Source organism: Topomyia yanbarensis, chromosome 2 (assembly GCF_030247195.1).
Source record: "Topomyia yanbarensis strain Yona2022 chromosome 2, ASM3024719v1, whole genome shotgun sequence".
Taxonomy (NCBI): domain Eukaryota; kingdom Metazoa; phylum Arthropoda; class Insecta; order Diptera; family Culicidae; genus Topomyia; species Topomyia yanbarensis.
This window is the reverse complement of record NC_080671.1, coordinates 416,338,909-416,353,859: the sequence shown is the minus strand read 5'-3', so window position 1 is coordinate 416,353,859 and position 14,951 is coordinate 416,338,909. Positions and strand designations below refer to the sequence as shown.

The window sequence follows — 14,951 nt, the reverse complement described above, 5'->3', positions numbered from 1 at the left end:
CCAAAAAAGCCCTGTACAAAACCCATCGTCGCAGTGAACGGGTTTGGGCCCCCCCGACCCGCTAAAACCACTGCTCTTGCCCAGAACTTGATTCCTCCACGGCACTACCTTACGGCATTACTTCGGGGAGAAGTTTTTCATATACATAGCACCCACTCTAATCCACCTACTTAGAAGTTAGTTTCTTTAGCAGGGTTACAGCACCACTCCTTGACACACCACCTTTTCTTGACCATCCACCAGCAGTTTCTGCGTGGCAGTCGGAAAGCTAACTGTGGGTCGAGACTTAGTGCTCTTTTCCTACGAAGGCAATCAGATTGTCTAATTTACCAAGGCCTTCAGTACCCTTGTACCATTCAGCACCACGACTCGACTCCCTTGTGCCCCTCGTTGAGCTCCCGACTTGTTCGCGAACTACTTGGTCTAGTCCTCGACGATGGACGATAGCCTACTCCGACGGAGAATTCCCTGATGAGAGAAGCTCGCCCAAAACCGAGCCAACCAACTAGTTGTCGAGTTCAGTTCGGTGATTCCGGTGGAGCAGGGCGACCGGTTCGCTGGTGCCCCGACGACCCGTGACTGGCGGTGTCTCGTCGCGGTCTACTCAGTCTTGTCCCCGGCGGTTAATCTAGCTTACGCCGACAGATACCGATTCTTCTTTGATTTTAGCACCACAACTTCATGAGCCCTTCAGCTCCCTGTCCGGTGCCATTTAGCACCGTAACTCCTTTAAGTCCTTTAGTTCCCTTCTCGTTCCATTTCGCCCCACTTTTCCGGTGAGCCATTCAACTTCCAACTTTACGAAGATCTTATTCGCGAACTACTCGGTCTAGTCCCCGACGGTGGATCTAGCTTACTCAGAAGGAGAATTTCCCGGCGTGAGAGGTTCATCCGAAACCGGGCCAACCAACCAGGTGTCGAGATCAGTTCGGCAATTCTGTTGGAGCATGGCGTCCGGTGCGCCGGGTCCCCGACGGCCCGCGATATTGTAGTATCCCTTCGCAGTCTACTCAGTTTACTTCACGGCGGTGAATCGCCGTCGGAGTATTCCCCGACGAAACAAGTTTTCCTGATCCGATCCTTCTTGGTTCTCGCTATATTCCTTTCGGGTCAACCAGGTCCAGGTGAAGCGTGGCGTCCGGTTTGCCGACGACCCATACCCGGTGCTTTAACGCGGTCTACTCACCTTGTCCCCAGCGGTGAATCTAGCCTATTCTAGCGAGAGTTTCCCGGCGGTGATTGCTCTCCCGAAATCGTTACTAGCTGTTCATCACACCATTTCCGCTGTAAGGTAGTCATGATCCACGCCACCACTCTGTTGACTGCGTTGCACGTGTTCGCGTCGCTCGTCATCCTGTAGATGACATTCGCCCTTATTCTCGTTTACGACGAATGCGAGATTCGTTCGAAAGTGGTTTGTATTCCCGTTTACGACAGCAAAATCAAATCGGCTAAGTATTCGTTCCAATCGCTTTCGAACGAATTTCGCATTCGTCGTAAACAAGAATAAGGGTGATTATCCGATTTGATGTCCGTTTCGACCATCTCTCTGTGTATCGCTTCGAACCTCGGACATTCCAAGGTCACATGCTCCGGTGTCTCCCCGACGTTCTTACACTCCGGTCACAACGTTGACGTTTCGTCCCGGAACCGATGAAGATACTTCCTGAAGCAGCCGTGACCCGACAGAAGCTATGTCAAGTGGAAGTTCACCTCTCCGTGCTTTCTATTGGCCCACGTCGACATGTTCGAGATGAACCGGTAGGTCCACCTTCCTTTTTCTGTACTGTCCCATTCCTACTGCCACCTCATCATCGAATCAATTCTCACCATCTTTCTCACGTTTCTGGTACTTCTCCGATTGTAGCACTCGATATCCTTCACCAGGGTGATGCAGATAGGGATCATCCCGGCGATAACGCATACTGCCTCCGACGATATTGTTCTGTATGCACTCGCGACTCGTACGGCCATCAGCTGGAATGTCCAGCTCAGCTTTTCACGGTTTCGCTTGGCTTTTAGTACCGCACCCCAGGCAGGAACCCCATATCGCAGTATCGATGACGAAACAGTAAATAGACGTCTCGTGGCTGCTTCTCAGACCGCCGACGTTTAGCATGATTCTCGCCATTGCGTTCGTTGCCTTCACCAACCTTTCACAGGCGTAGTCGACGTGGTTGTTGAACCCCCAACCGTCGTCGATTATAACTCTCAATTGCGTCAGTGCACGCTTGGATGCAATCCCGTACCATACGACGTCGATCTGCATCCGCTGGACCGCTTTGCAGTTGGGGACCTACAAAACCTCCGACTTATGGTGCGCTATCTGTAGCTTGACCCCGTTCATCCAGTTCTCGATCGTATCTATTGTCTCTGTCACAGACACCTCTACTTCTTCAAGTGTTTCACCCATCACCGTTAGTGACACGTCGTCCGCGGAACCCACGATTTTCACTTTCCGTGGCAGCAGCAGTGTTAGGACCTCTTCGTACATCCCGTTCCAAAGAGTTGGACCGAGAATTCTCTGAGGAGCGCCAGCTGTGACTCACATTGACTTCTGCCCTTCATTTGTCCCGTACAGCAGCACCCCGCTCTGGAAGTAGCTCTTCAGGATCTGGCATGGATAGTCGGGAATCCTCATGCTGTGCAGTGATGGGTTCCCAGCTAGCGCTGGTAAATGCATTTTTCACATCTATCGTGATCACAGCGCAGTATCAATCTCCTCTTCGCTTCTGTGTAGATGCCTTCGCAACACTCTCGAGCACTGTCCGAATTGCATCCACTATCGGCATTGCATCCTTTGCGGAATCCGAATTGCATCTTGGACAGTCCGTGCATTTCGTCAACCTGTTCAGGATGATTCTTTCCACGAGTTTTCCGAGTGTATCCAGTAGACATATGGGCCTATACGAGGCCGGATCGCCGGGTGGCTTCCCTGACTTCGGCTGCCACACCAGTTTCTGTACTTTCCACATTTCGGGGAAGTTTCCTTCATTTGAGCACTTCTGCAGCACCATCCTAAACATGTCCGGATATGCCAGGATCGCAGCTTTCAACACCATGTTAGGTATTCCATCCGGAACGGGGGCTTTCTTTGATTTCAGGCGCTTCGACGCTTCTGCGAGTTCGTGGTTAGTCACTTGCCGATCGTCCGTGTTTTCTCCTTCTTCACCGTACGGTGTTGCTGGCCAGATAGTTTGATCGTGTTTCGGGAAAAGTCGCTCGATGATTATATTCAGTTTACTCAGGCATATTTGGGCTGGCGTCGTCGAACCTTTTATTTTTATCATCACGACTCGATATACTTCGCCCCAGGGATTGGCGTCTGCTTCTCGGCACAGATCCTTGTGGCAATCTGACTTGCTAAGTGTGATCTCTCGTATTAAAGCGGCTCTAGCTTCCCGAAACGCTGCTTTGCGCTCTTCTCTATCTAGCTCCGATATTGCTCTCTGAGTCCGCTTTCTGGCTCTGCAATAAGCAGCGCGTAGCGTACTAAGCCCCTTGTTCCACCAGTAAGCTGGACGCCGTCTATCCGTGTTTTCAGTTTTCGCAGCAATGAGATGTCTCAAGCAGCCACAATCCTTCTTTTTAGGTTAACCGCATCCACGTTCTCGGTCCCGCTGTTCAGCCGAAGTGCTTCAACGATGTGGTCTTTGTTGCAGGTTGTCGATTTCTTCCACTTTCACTCGCCGGTCATCCTTCTGCGTGCTGCAAAAGGGTAGCGAATCGCCCGATGGTTGCATAATCTCAAATCCATGTTCGCCGTCAATGAAGAACTACAGAATGTGACGTCGACAGTGATGTACCAAATCGGGTTTTTATAATTTTGGGTAAAAACCCAAGGTTTTTTCCCGGTTAAAACGGTTTTTTCGCGGGAAGATTGGGTTTTTTGCAATTTTTGATATTTTAGTAATTGAACATTAATGTATTGTTATCCAAAGATTTTTATTTTATTTATGAGAATTATTGTCATAAAGTTTTGCATGTATATTAATTCTGAATGGTTTTCCTCGATTGAATCATTGTTATAGCGGTGATCCAACATTTCTTTACAAATATTGTGGTTGACTAAGTGATAAAACTTTTCAACACGTTTTGGGCTAAGCCGATTACGTTTCGTACTGTAAATCCACCTAAACGTACTAAACATTTTTTCTACTGTTGCTGATGTAGTTGAAGCCAAAAGAATTCGGATTGCGATTTGTGAGAGTTCTGATTACGGTTCATACTAAAGACGAATGTCAAGGCCACTCGCTTTCTGCATATTACTCACTTATACTTTTCACCGAACTAAATAGGTATTTTCTAAATTTTGTGTGAATACCTACCTTATTTCGCTAAAAGTATAGCAACCCCTAAAATGAGTAACAAGCAGAATAAAAGTAGTTTGGGCATCACACGATTATTCTAATTTTCACTAGTCAGAGTAACAATGACTATTGTTCCCAGTATTATATGAAACAAGTTGGAATATGGAATGGACCGAAATTAAAGTCGCAGGGACAGAAATTGCTTCGTAAAACCCGTTATAAAAGTACTAGAATGTGAAAATTGGATTTGAACTTCAAGTTTCAAAATCGGACAGGAGCTTTTCGATTATGTCCTATAGAATAAAAACCGTAAAAAAGTATATCCGGTTCTTACAAAGGACTTTTCTTTATCCAACTTTAAATCTTGAATGTAACGTTGTAAGGAATTTCCTGTGAGCGAAGCATACTGGAGGTTCATACTTGCCGACTTTTTCGGGTGAAAAGCGATGCTCAGGCTCAAGGATCTCTGTCCGATTTTTACGCTTGATGTTTATATTTGATTTTTACATGCTAAGATATCTGGAGTGGGTTCTACAAAGTATGTTTTATCCTTGCGACTTTTATTTTCGGTCTCTCAAATGTAAATGCAAGATTTTCTAACCTTCCGGAAGTGGCCCACTGAACGAGCAGCCGCTGGTGCCCTAAGACGATTTCGCTAGATTTTCAGAGCAGCGTGTACTCAGTGCACTAGCGCAACTGCCGAAAGGTTAAAAAACATTAAATGAACATCATACATTCGATAAAACGAAAAAACCCATATTTCGTCCGGGTTAAAATGATTTGGGAAAAAACCCGGTTGAAACCCAAAAATAAAAACCCGGGAAGATGGAATTTTTCCCATCGGTACATCACTGGACGTCGATGATAGACTCCCTTCCGTCTCTGCTAACAGAACCTTCATTGCAAGTCACCATCAATGACTACTGGCTTCCGACCGATCAACTGCTCCAGCATTACGGGAACTGATCCACTGTCCATCTTGGAGGAGCGTAACAGCTACACACGAAGATGCCGTTGATTTTGGCGATCACGAAGCCCTCGTATGAGCGTTCTACCACTTCTTGAATGGGGAATTTGCCCATAACTTGTATCACAGCCGTTCCCGATCTATCCGCCACCCAGTTGCCGTTATCTGGGGAGACTTGATACGGCTCTGCAATCAAAGCGACATCACACATAGTTTCTGTCGTAGACTGTCAGAACAACTGTTCTGCTGTACGGTGTCACAGTGATTCAGATTTATCTAGATTGTCTCCATTACCGTTGGCCTACAGTCGCCTTCTTGTTAGTAGGGTATTTAAAGCCACCTGTCTGATGGTCGTTTCCGTCCGCTAGAGTGCAAAGCTTGCACTTCGGCCTCTGCGTGCAGTCTCTCGCAAGATGGCCCGTCTCCCGCATTTCCAGTGCATCCCGGATCCATCCGGGCTTTTACAAGCCCCTGCCAAATGTCCAAAGCCCAAACATCCCGAAGCATTTCTCCGCTTATTTATTCACTCGTGGGACAGCTCTCAATGGGCATTTCGACAACCGTAATTTTGGCTACCTTCAGCGCCTTATCGGCAGGGGTTATTGGTAAGCGAATCATCGCTGCCTGAGTTCCTCCATATCCCTTCTTTAGCCGTATCGCCATGTGCACGGCCCTCAGGTTACACTGCTGCTTCATTGCACCTCTCAGATCGTCTTCCGTCGTGATCTCATCCAGACCCTTGCTAATCAGCATCTCCGGGTTAAAGGCTTTAACTTCGGCCTTTTCACTCATTGATTGGATATTAGTCTGCTGCAAGTTCGAACTGTTAATCGTGGGACCCTCCTTCAGCTCGAAGAGCATCTCACTTTTTTGGGTACGCCAGAATCTTACCACGTTTTCCTCCAAATCCCTCAGCTCCGGGTCGTCTCCGACCTTCTTTGTCGCGTCATGGGCTTTGAACAGCACGGCTTCTCTCTTTGGCGCTTTCTGACGAGCCGCAGGTTTTCTTTTCCCCTTTTTGCCCTTCCTTCCGCTTTTGCGGTTTGTCGTATTTCGTCTTCCAACCTACAATTCCTGATTCCTGAACCTACAACGGTACTCCAGCTTTCTCCCTGTTGGGTGACGTCCTTTCCTTCGGCAATGACAACGTCCTCGCGCGTCTGCCTCTTGGGCCCGCCTGGTTTTCCGTCTCCTGGCGAGGTTGTTGCCCTCTTTGGAGTCACGGAAACTGGCGTGTTCTCCACTTCAATCAGCTTCTGGAAGGATTTCTAGGAAGATAGTAGCCTTAGCCGATGCCAATGCTCGTTTAGCTACATCGGCCCTACATCTGCTGTGTCATACTGCTTCACGGCAGACACTAGCACCTTACGGATTCTGAGAACCATCTTCTTAATGTCCTTATGGACATTGTTTCTCGCGGCCACAAACTTGTGGAGCTCTTCCACCAAGTACTTCACTGCCACTACTTTTGGCTTCTGTGGGGTGTAACTCATCCCGCTCTAATCTGCCTGTTGTTGCTGCTTCGCCTCCTCCTGCTCTTGCTGAATGACTCAGCTGCTGCTGCTGGTGGTGACCTCACCAAACCCACCTCTGGCGAACGGATTCACAGCGCATGCTCCGTATGTGTGAGTTTCTTTATTTTTCACCCAACAAGGGTCCGAACTCCGGGCCGCTATCTCCATTAGTTGTACGGAGTAGTTTTTGGTGATCCCGTGATTATCTATGCAGGGAGGTCATGCTAGGATCGACACTATCCTTCACGGGGAGTAGTGTTCAGAGCGGAGTAAAACCGGGAATGCTCCAATCGAATCTAGTACCACCAACTAAATGGTGATGAGTTTTGAACGAACATGGATACCTGCCAGGGTTTTGTCGAGACGGAGTCAGCCGTGCTGTTAGCCCACTCGTCATTTCAAATCGGTGTCATCCTTCCTTACTCAGGGAGTGGAAAGCCGCCGTCCAATTCGGAATCCATGTCCTGTTCGTTGTCGTTCGACATGGCCAGTATGCCATAATCAGGATGTTACTGGCGTCGATCCTGATATGCCGGTCGGCACTCCGGTGGGGCTTTTATTGCTAAGATATTTCGTTTTTCTGTAATTTTGATCTGCGTCCACAGAAGCGGTAGCGTTATCAAACAGTTGTGATTAGGATAGTAGGCCGAATAATGTGAAGACAATGAAGCTGAATGTTTAATAAAGACGTTAAAGTTTATCCCGTGGAGTTTCCAGGGCTCATCGGCTTGAAATAAATTTGCAATGCTTGATAAGAACTGTTTAAAATTGATTACACAACAATATAGTAATACAAGGCCAGCGGAACATTTTTTCCCCGAGTGGGTAGTAAGCTTCGGAGTGATTTCTACCTGTTGTTCATAGTTCAGATAGTTCAGACATGATGCGGGTAAGTGAAAATGAAAATTTCCGGGTAATAGTGATTATTTGAAAACACCCTTTGTTAACGGGCAGTATGACCAAGAGCTTAACGAAAATGTGTTTGTTGATTACTGATACTACAAATGTTCCACAGCAAAGTACCAATTACTTTAAATTTAATTGCATTAATTTTCTTTTCCCTCCAGTAAAACCTTCTTTTCGCGGATACTGAATCCCGCATGGTAGTGTGGGGAATGGGAAGGTATCTCCAACGACCGACATCCCCACAGGCTCAATGCAGGTCGATTTGAATGTTTCTCCGATGACAAAAATAATGCCGATAAGTTTCCTTTTCGATACAAATTATATCAATCTAATACAACCGGCCTATGGATGGTCTAGTTCCGGACCAAATATAAGCCATTTAACATTATAGATATATTGCGTGATCTAACTGAACAACACTCGATCATGTACGAAGAAGTATTTTGTCTACGTACCCGCGCGGGAAGTACAGATTGATGGTGTAGTCTCCGACAGGGGCCTTAGTTGCGAAGTATGGGATTGGCTCCTTCCAGAACCCTTTGCTTCAGTCAATAAAAATCTGGTATGCAGGCAATAGCGTTCAGCAAAAAATCGAGCAGTACAAGGAAACAACTTATTTTCCAACAGCCTCAATTCGAGCCTTTTGCCGCATTTTCTCTTCCAAACTTTGTTCTTTTGAACGGGGTTCGCCTGCTTGCTCGTCTTTTTGTACCGCGGGGCGTGAACTGGCGTCGTTGCAAACAACGGGGCCATAGAATTACCCATTGTTGAACAAAGGCACGGAGTGGAAAATGCGGAGGGAATCATGAAAAGTTTTCCTACTGTGGAGAGACTGAGTGTCCCTTGATGGGTGCTGTTAAAAAACCGAAGCAAGTGGGTTCTGGTCTCGAAAATTCCACATGGGATATCAAAACCCCAAGTGTCCGTATATTTAAGTCTTATTATTTATCTAGATTTTACACAATGCATTTGCATTGTGTAAAACCTGGTTAACTTCCGACGTAGATTTAATTTAAACATCATTCGCCAGGGCCGAGAAAACACAGCGTTTTTGGAGATCAAAATGTGCTATTATTTCAATCAATTCCATGTACATCGCACCTCAGCTGGTTCTAGAAGACTACCGTGGGGTTGTCCTAACGATGATAACCAATCTATCTAACAGCAAAATTGTACTGAAATTGAAAATTATACTCGACCTCGCTACAGTTAGTGTGCCCATTGATTAAAAGAGCTACGCGTCCACTATATCCGAAACAATAGAATCAAAACGACAAATTCCTCCAGTGGAAGCGTACAAAGTTTTGACTAGCTTGATTCTCTACACTGCGATTAAAGGTCAGACGAAACGAGTACCCGGCGCGAGCAACCGTGGGCAGAGAGTACTCAGAATTGTACACGAAAAGGTCCTATAAGGACATTTTAATCACCCGGATTGCCCGAATTTTTCCGAACATACGCAAATGAAAAATTTGATGAAAGCTGAAAAACGCGGTTATTGGCACCGGTTCGTCGACAAATTAAAAAGATAAATAATGTTTCGTATGGTAGTTAGGCCCTACGTTGTGTATCCGATTTAATCTTTGATCGGAAAGCACGGAACCAAGAATCCCTTTTCGCCGACAACAGCATTCCATATAGATCCACTTTCAAACATAAGACGTTTCACGATGAAATAATAATACTGTACATAAACGTAATGATAGTTCTTTAAACATGCAAATTTGTCTGACAGCAGAGATGCCCGCGCTAAACATAGTAGTGCGCATATCACCTTAACGTTCGTCAGATGATGACAGCTATGCTTCTATGCTCATTATAATGGCAGTAGTAGTGAGGGCAATCATAAAGAGGCAGTGCTGTAAACATTCTTTCTACTGTATCGATTTTGTTGATTATTTTCGGCAAATTTGAGACTAAGAGAAACGAAAGCAATGAAATTGAAAGACGAATAGGTATTCTAGAGCGAATCAGTTATCAACTTAGAACGGAAAACTAGGGCTCATATGGACATGATCGAAAGGAAATGTGAAGAATCCTTTGCCTTCTGCTAAGTAGGAGTTGGGCGTTGCACCCAAGTCTACCACATGGTCTATGGTAGAACATAACTCATCATCATGTTTTACAGCCGATGCCGGCGTTTTCCATTCTAAGTTTATAACTGATTCGCTCTAGAATACCTATCCGTCTTTCAATTTCATTGCTTTGGTTTCTCTTAATCTCAAATGTGCCGATTATAACCAACAAAATCGATACAGTAGAACCTTGCACAATTAAAACATAGTAACAAACATTCTTTCTACAAAACTGATAGTTTTACATTTACTTATCGACGACCATGCCCACATCGTTACAGTTACAAGGAGGCTCTCCGTCCGATGGAACATGGAAAGCATTCCTTACTTTTCCTGGGGAAAACATGGGAGCTCCTGAGTACATTATCTTAAAAATTATTGCAGAATACCTTAGTTTGAGTTCGTTCGCCTTGCTCCACTCTGGATAATGAGAAGGCGGACACTTTAGACATTAGATAAAATTTAGGACAGATTGCGTAGCTTCAACGAGTTTTTCAACATTTCTTGTCACAGGACGCCTCGAAAATTTGCTAATTTCGTGTAGCAATGGAAGTTTAGGGATCCCAAAGGCATCAACAAACCTTGGTCCAAGGGGATTGATGAGGGTTGTGACTTCATTCGACTGATATCTCGAGTCATCTACAATCATTATCATCTCAGGCGTATTGGGGTCGTGGAGAGCGGTCTCCGCGCTTGTGATGACGGTTATCACGACATTAAACATATTGTCTGGTCGCGCGCTTAGTGTTCTAGCGCCAGATTTTCGTTCAATGAATCCCTTCTGCCTCGTTCCAGCCAGAGATGCGCTGGCTATCCTTGATCTCATCAATATATCTGTCATATACATATTTTTAAACACGAATTTAGTTATCCCTTCTCGTTTGGTTGATATGCTAACAGCTACCTATAAATCTGGTCTCAAAAGAGTTCCCAGCGGATCCAAGAAGGTCAGTCGTCGATCCGGTATATGATGTTCTGACAGTAATTTTCTGTGGGCCAAAAAGCTGCAAGTTTAATTTATTCTTTTCCCTGTCATTGTTGCCCGCCCTCTATTCACTTTCCCTTATGTGGTGTCTGCTACTCTGATGTTGAAATCAATCCTTCTTGTGCGCGTCTTTTGCCTTCCTTATAAAAATCTAAATAGTGTTTCTCCTTGTTTTAAATCAAACCTAAAAAAATGCAAATTGTATATCTAGTATTTAAAAATATGAATAACTGGGGGTGGGCGTAGCATAGTTGGTAAATCGATTGCCTTGTACGCTGCGCACCTGGGTTCGAGTCCCGACCCTGTATATAGGGTTAGAAATTTTTCATAAGAGATTTTTCTAACCTGAAGAGGCGAATGACCTTAAGATTAAAACCTCTATAATCGTAATAAAAAATATGAATAACTGCATCCTTCAATATGAATAAAGTTGAACATCGATCTGAATTCCTTGATTTAAGATGTAGAAGTGCCAAAAAGTATTACTGTACCAATGAAATTGTTGTACATCGAGAAATTCAGACGAATGTTTTTGTGAGCGGAACACATGCGTGGTTAATCTCAGGTTTTGGTTTGTTCCGACTTTTCAAGTGGGTAATTCCCTTCAGTTCCTTTCGAGGGGGTAGTACTACCTATACTACCCACGTGATCCGCCGGCCCTGTCAACAATAAACATTGTTTTGGCCAAAGTTTCATAGCATACAGGAAACAACTGCCACAAAATTTGAAACGTAACTCTATCATAATGTTTGAAAATTATGCAACTGCAAAAGAAACACCATTTTTGATTAGTTATTGAGACATTCACCGAAACGTACACGTCGTACCAACTGCTTACTAACGGCCGCTCTAAGGTTGCCAGCATAACTAGCACTTGTATTGCTGTTAGCGGTAGTAATAAGCCTTTTTATTTTGGTTTTAACGCAAGGACAAGTTTTAAAAACAGAATTTTATTGATAAGTAATCTAAAAGCTCATTAAACCGTTTCTATCAATTCTGTAATCTAAAAAGAATTTTTGAATTTTACTGAACGTGGATCTGGTATACTCAACCTGCACAAAACGGTGCCTAACGCAGTGCTTATTTTAGAACAACTTATGTTCTCATTCAGCCCTTCGTTATGCAAATTTGCGACATTATGACAGAATGGCTAAGCGCGGTATTTCATGAAGCGCGGCCGTTCCTTTCGATCGGGAAAGGCCGCGTGGAATTTTGGGTAAATGCGCTAACTCTGTCGCTTTAATATTTACCCCTAACTCAATACATAATGTAGTAGCCAAAACTTCCATCGAAAGATATGTTCATTTTTTTAATTAAGGTGGCATTCAAAATTATCAATGACAATAAATTTCCAATGAAAATTTTCGAATCAGTCGCTAAATTCCTTGAAAATAAGTTTTTTTTTCTGTGGGAATGAACTAAAATAATTAAAATAGATATTAGCTTTGTTATTTTTTTCATCGAACGACTCTCCGTGCAGAATGATGTTATCACGTATTTTTTACTCTCATTTCCAGAACTAGCAGACAATCCGGAAATTACCATCATCCCACAAGTTACAAAACCAGCCTCTATTGCCGCTCCACCCACCGAACCCGAGAGATCCCCGATGGAGGCAGATGACGCCGAAGATGCCGACGATGATGAGGACGACGAGGAACGAGACGACAGCGACAGTGAGTTGGAGTTTATCCTGCCCAAGTATGAAGCTTCCGATGATTGTACGATTGTTGAAACCACCCCACCGACGGAACAGGACAAAGATCAGCAACATTCATCGCCATCTTCCCACCAAGCGCAACCAAATTCAAAGGAGCAGCAGCAATTATTCCTGCATCAACTTCAGCAGCAACATTTTCAAAATCTTCAACTGCAACGTCGCTCTCTAGCTAAAATGCGACTAGTTCAGAGTCGCAAAGGCGAAAACGGTGACAGTAACGGAGGTCTAGCAGTGGGAAGTGATCCCGAGGATCGGGATCTAGGCTCACCGGACACTTCGGTGTCGCACGGAAGAACACCATCCCAAGACTCATTTGAGGAGCCAAATGGTAACAACAGCCATTATGCGCCCTCGCGACAACCAGCCAGACGTCGAGCCCGAAGAAAAAATCTGTCTCCGGATGATCAAGCCGAAGCTCTGACGGAAATGTCCGTCCGTGGTTTGAATCTGTTCCGCTACGCCAGCATCAACGACGGTGTCTACCTCTGTATGGAGTGTGCCAAGGAAAACATTCAAAAGACATTCAAGAACAAATATAGTTTCCAGCGGCACGCGTTCCTCTACCACGAGGGTGCCCAACGAAAAGTTTTTCCCTGTCCCGTATGCAACAAAGAGTTCTCTCGTCCGGACAAAATGAAGAACCATCTTAAAACGACCCACGAGTCGTACATGCCGAAATCGGATGCGGTTTATCCGATGAGTTTTATGGTCGGAACCGAACAGGGTTCACAGCTCCCATCGAATCACAACACAACGGCAAAGATAGAGTCCGTTCTGAATGCCATTCAGCTGCAGCAGCACATCAACCTACAGAAAGAACTACACTCACAGCAAACAAAATTCCGCTTGCAGCAGCAACTGATCTCACCCAGACTTGGGGATAACGGTGTGCCACCGATAACCGCAGTTGCGGCGAGCAACAGTTCTCAGTAGGATAGATAACCAGATTTCCAGTGCATTTTTTTCTTCTTAGCAACTAAGAATAACACAACACATTTTAACGCACTGATAACTATATCACAAGACTGCAACTAGTCTTCCCACGGAGTTGCTTATACGACAGGATCCGTAAGCACTGATTTTCATGTCAACTAAAGCATTTACTGTTAACGTAGAATGGTTCGCGAATGCGAACTAGGCGCCATTTTATTTTTACTATTTCGTTTAGGGATGATTCATAAATGACGTAGCATTTTTTGAGTGATTTTTAACACCCCCCTCCCCCATCGTAGCATTTCGTCACAAACCTCTTTATACCCCCCTGGTAACTACGTAGCTTGACGGTAACTCTGCCCCCCCCTTGTGACGGTAATTTTTTTAAAAATTCTATTCTATTCCCCTTTAAAAAAGCTACGTAGCATGACATGACCCCCTACCCCCCTGTCGTCACACATCATCACAAAATACAAAACTCCCCCCTCCCCCATACAATGCTACGTCATTTATGGATGATCCCTTATTATATTTGAGCGGTGCTATCAACCACGCATAAATGATTGATCACCACGTGTGCCTTAATTTGCTAAACTCGCCGTCAAGCACAAGCATAAGCATTACATGCCTATTACATAAAAGATAATCAAGAGTAACAGAAGACTGTAGAGTTGTAGAGTAGAGATCTAAAGTCGCACAACTTCCTTACAAGAAACAAACAAAAACAAGACACACTAAAGCGGAGAGGAAGAAGCTAGAATAAATTTCCGATCTCGTCATTTGCTAGAGTTAGGTTTTAAAACAAGAAGAAATTCGAATCAAACTGTTCTCTAATCGTGTATTGCATGTATAACAATCAACATTTAATTTTAGTGTTTGTGATATGATTTTTTCTCACTGATTATATCTTCTATTATGCATTTTATTCACTTCTCACTAGGTTTGTAAAAAAAATCAAATAGTTAAGTCACTGATCTCTTTTTAAAAGAGATACAACTGTACTGAAGTGGCTAGTAAGTCCATCGTACACTTTCGTACTGTTCCAAACATCCAAATCAATTTTATACCAGCGTGCACAGCGTTACGTTTGTTCTAACGCTCTTTATTAGCTTAACAAAGAATGTAACAGTGTTAATCAAAACAATGCGTATGGGAACTCCCACTCGAGCTTCTTCAGCTTGGAGGATGGGACAAAGAATCCCCCGTTCAAATAAGCTAAATTATAAAACAGTTAACAATAAACCTCCGTACTAGGTCTTATACAGTGAATCGCAATTTATCGTTAGTAAAATTGGATAATATAATTTTAGGATAAAATATGCTGCTGCCTCGACAAAATGGCCATGTATAGAAACTATAACGCACAGAGTTTAGCACGCAGAGAGGCGCATTGCTTGTTTTTGGTTTTTAAATTAGGTAAACATAAATTTGATTATTGATCGGAAAAAAGGAAAGAACTACTCTAGCCGAAGAAAAATGTCACACACACACATAAACTCAATTCAATTCAGATTGGCGAGCGACACACAGTTATTCTTGAC

The 14,951-nt window shown here is 44.3% G+C and overlaps 1 protein-coding gene across 1 annotated transcript in view; it reads left to right on the top strand.

Annotated features, from left to right (window-relative positions):
* Positions 1-13,638, top strand: part of LOC131685171 (protein tramtrack, beta isoform) — a 108,952-nt gene extending 95,314 nt beyond the window's left edge. The window contains exon 4 of the mRNA XM_058968695.1: positions 12,275-13,638. Within this exon, the coding sequence (XP_058824678.1) occupies positions 12,275-13,410 (1,136 nt within the window). The 3' untranslated portion in view covers positions 13,411-13,638. The remainder of the gene's footprint in view (positions 1-12,274) is intronic.
* Positions 13,639-14,951: the final 1,313 nt, after the last annotated feature.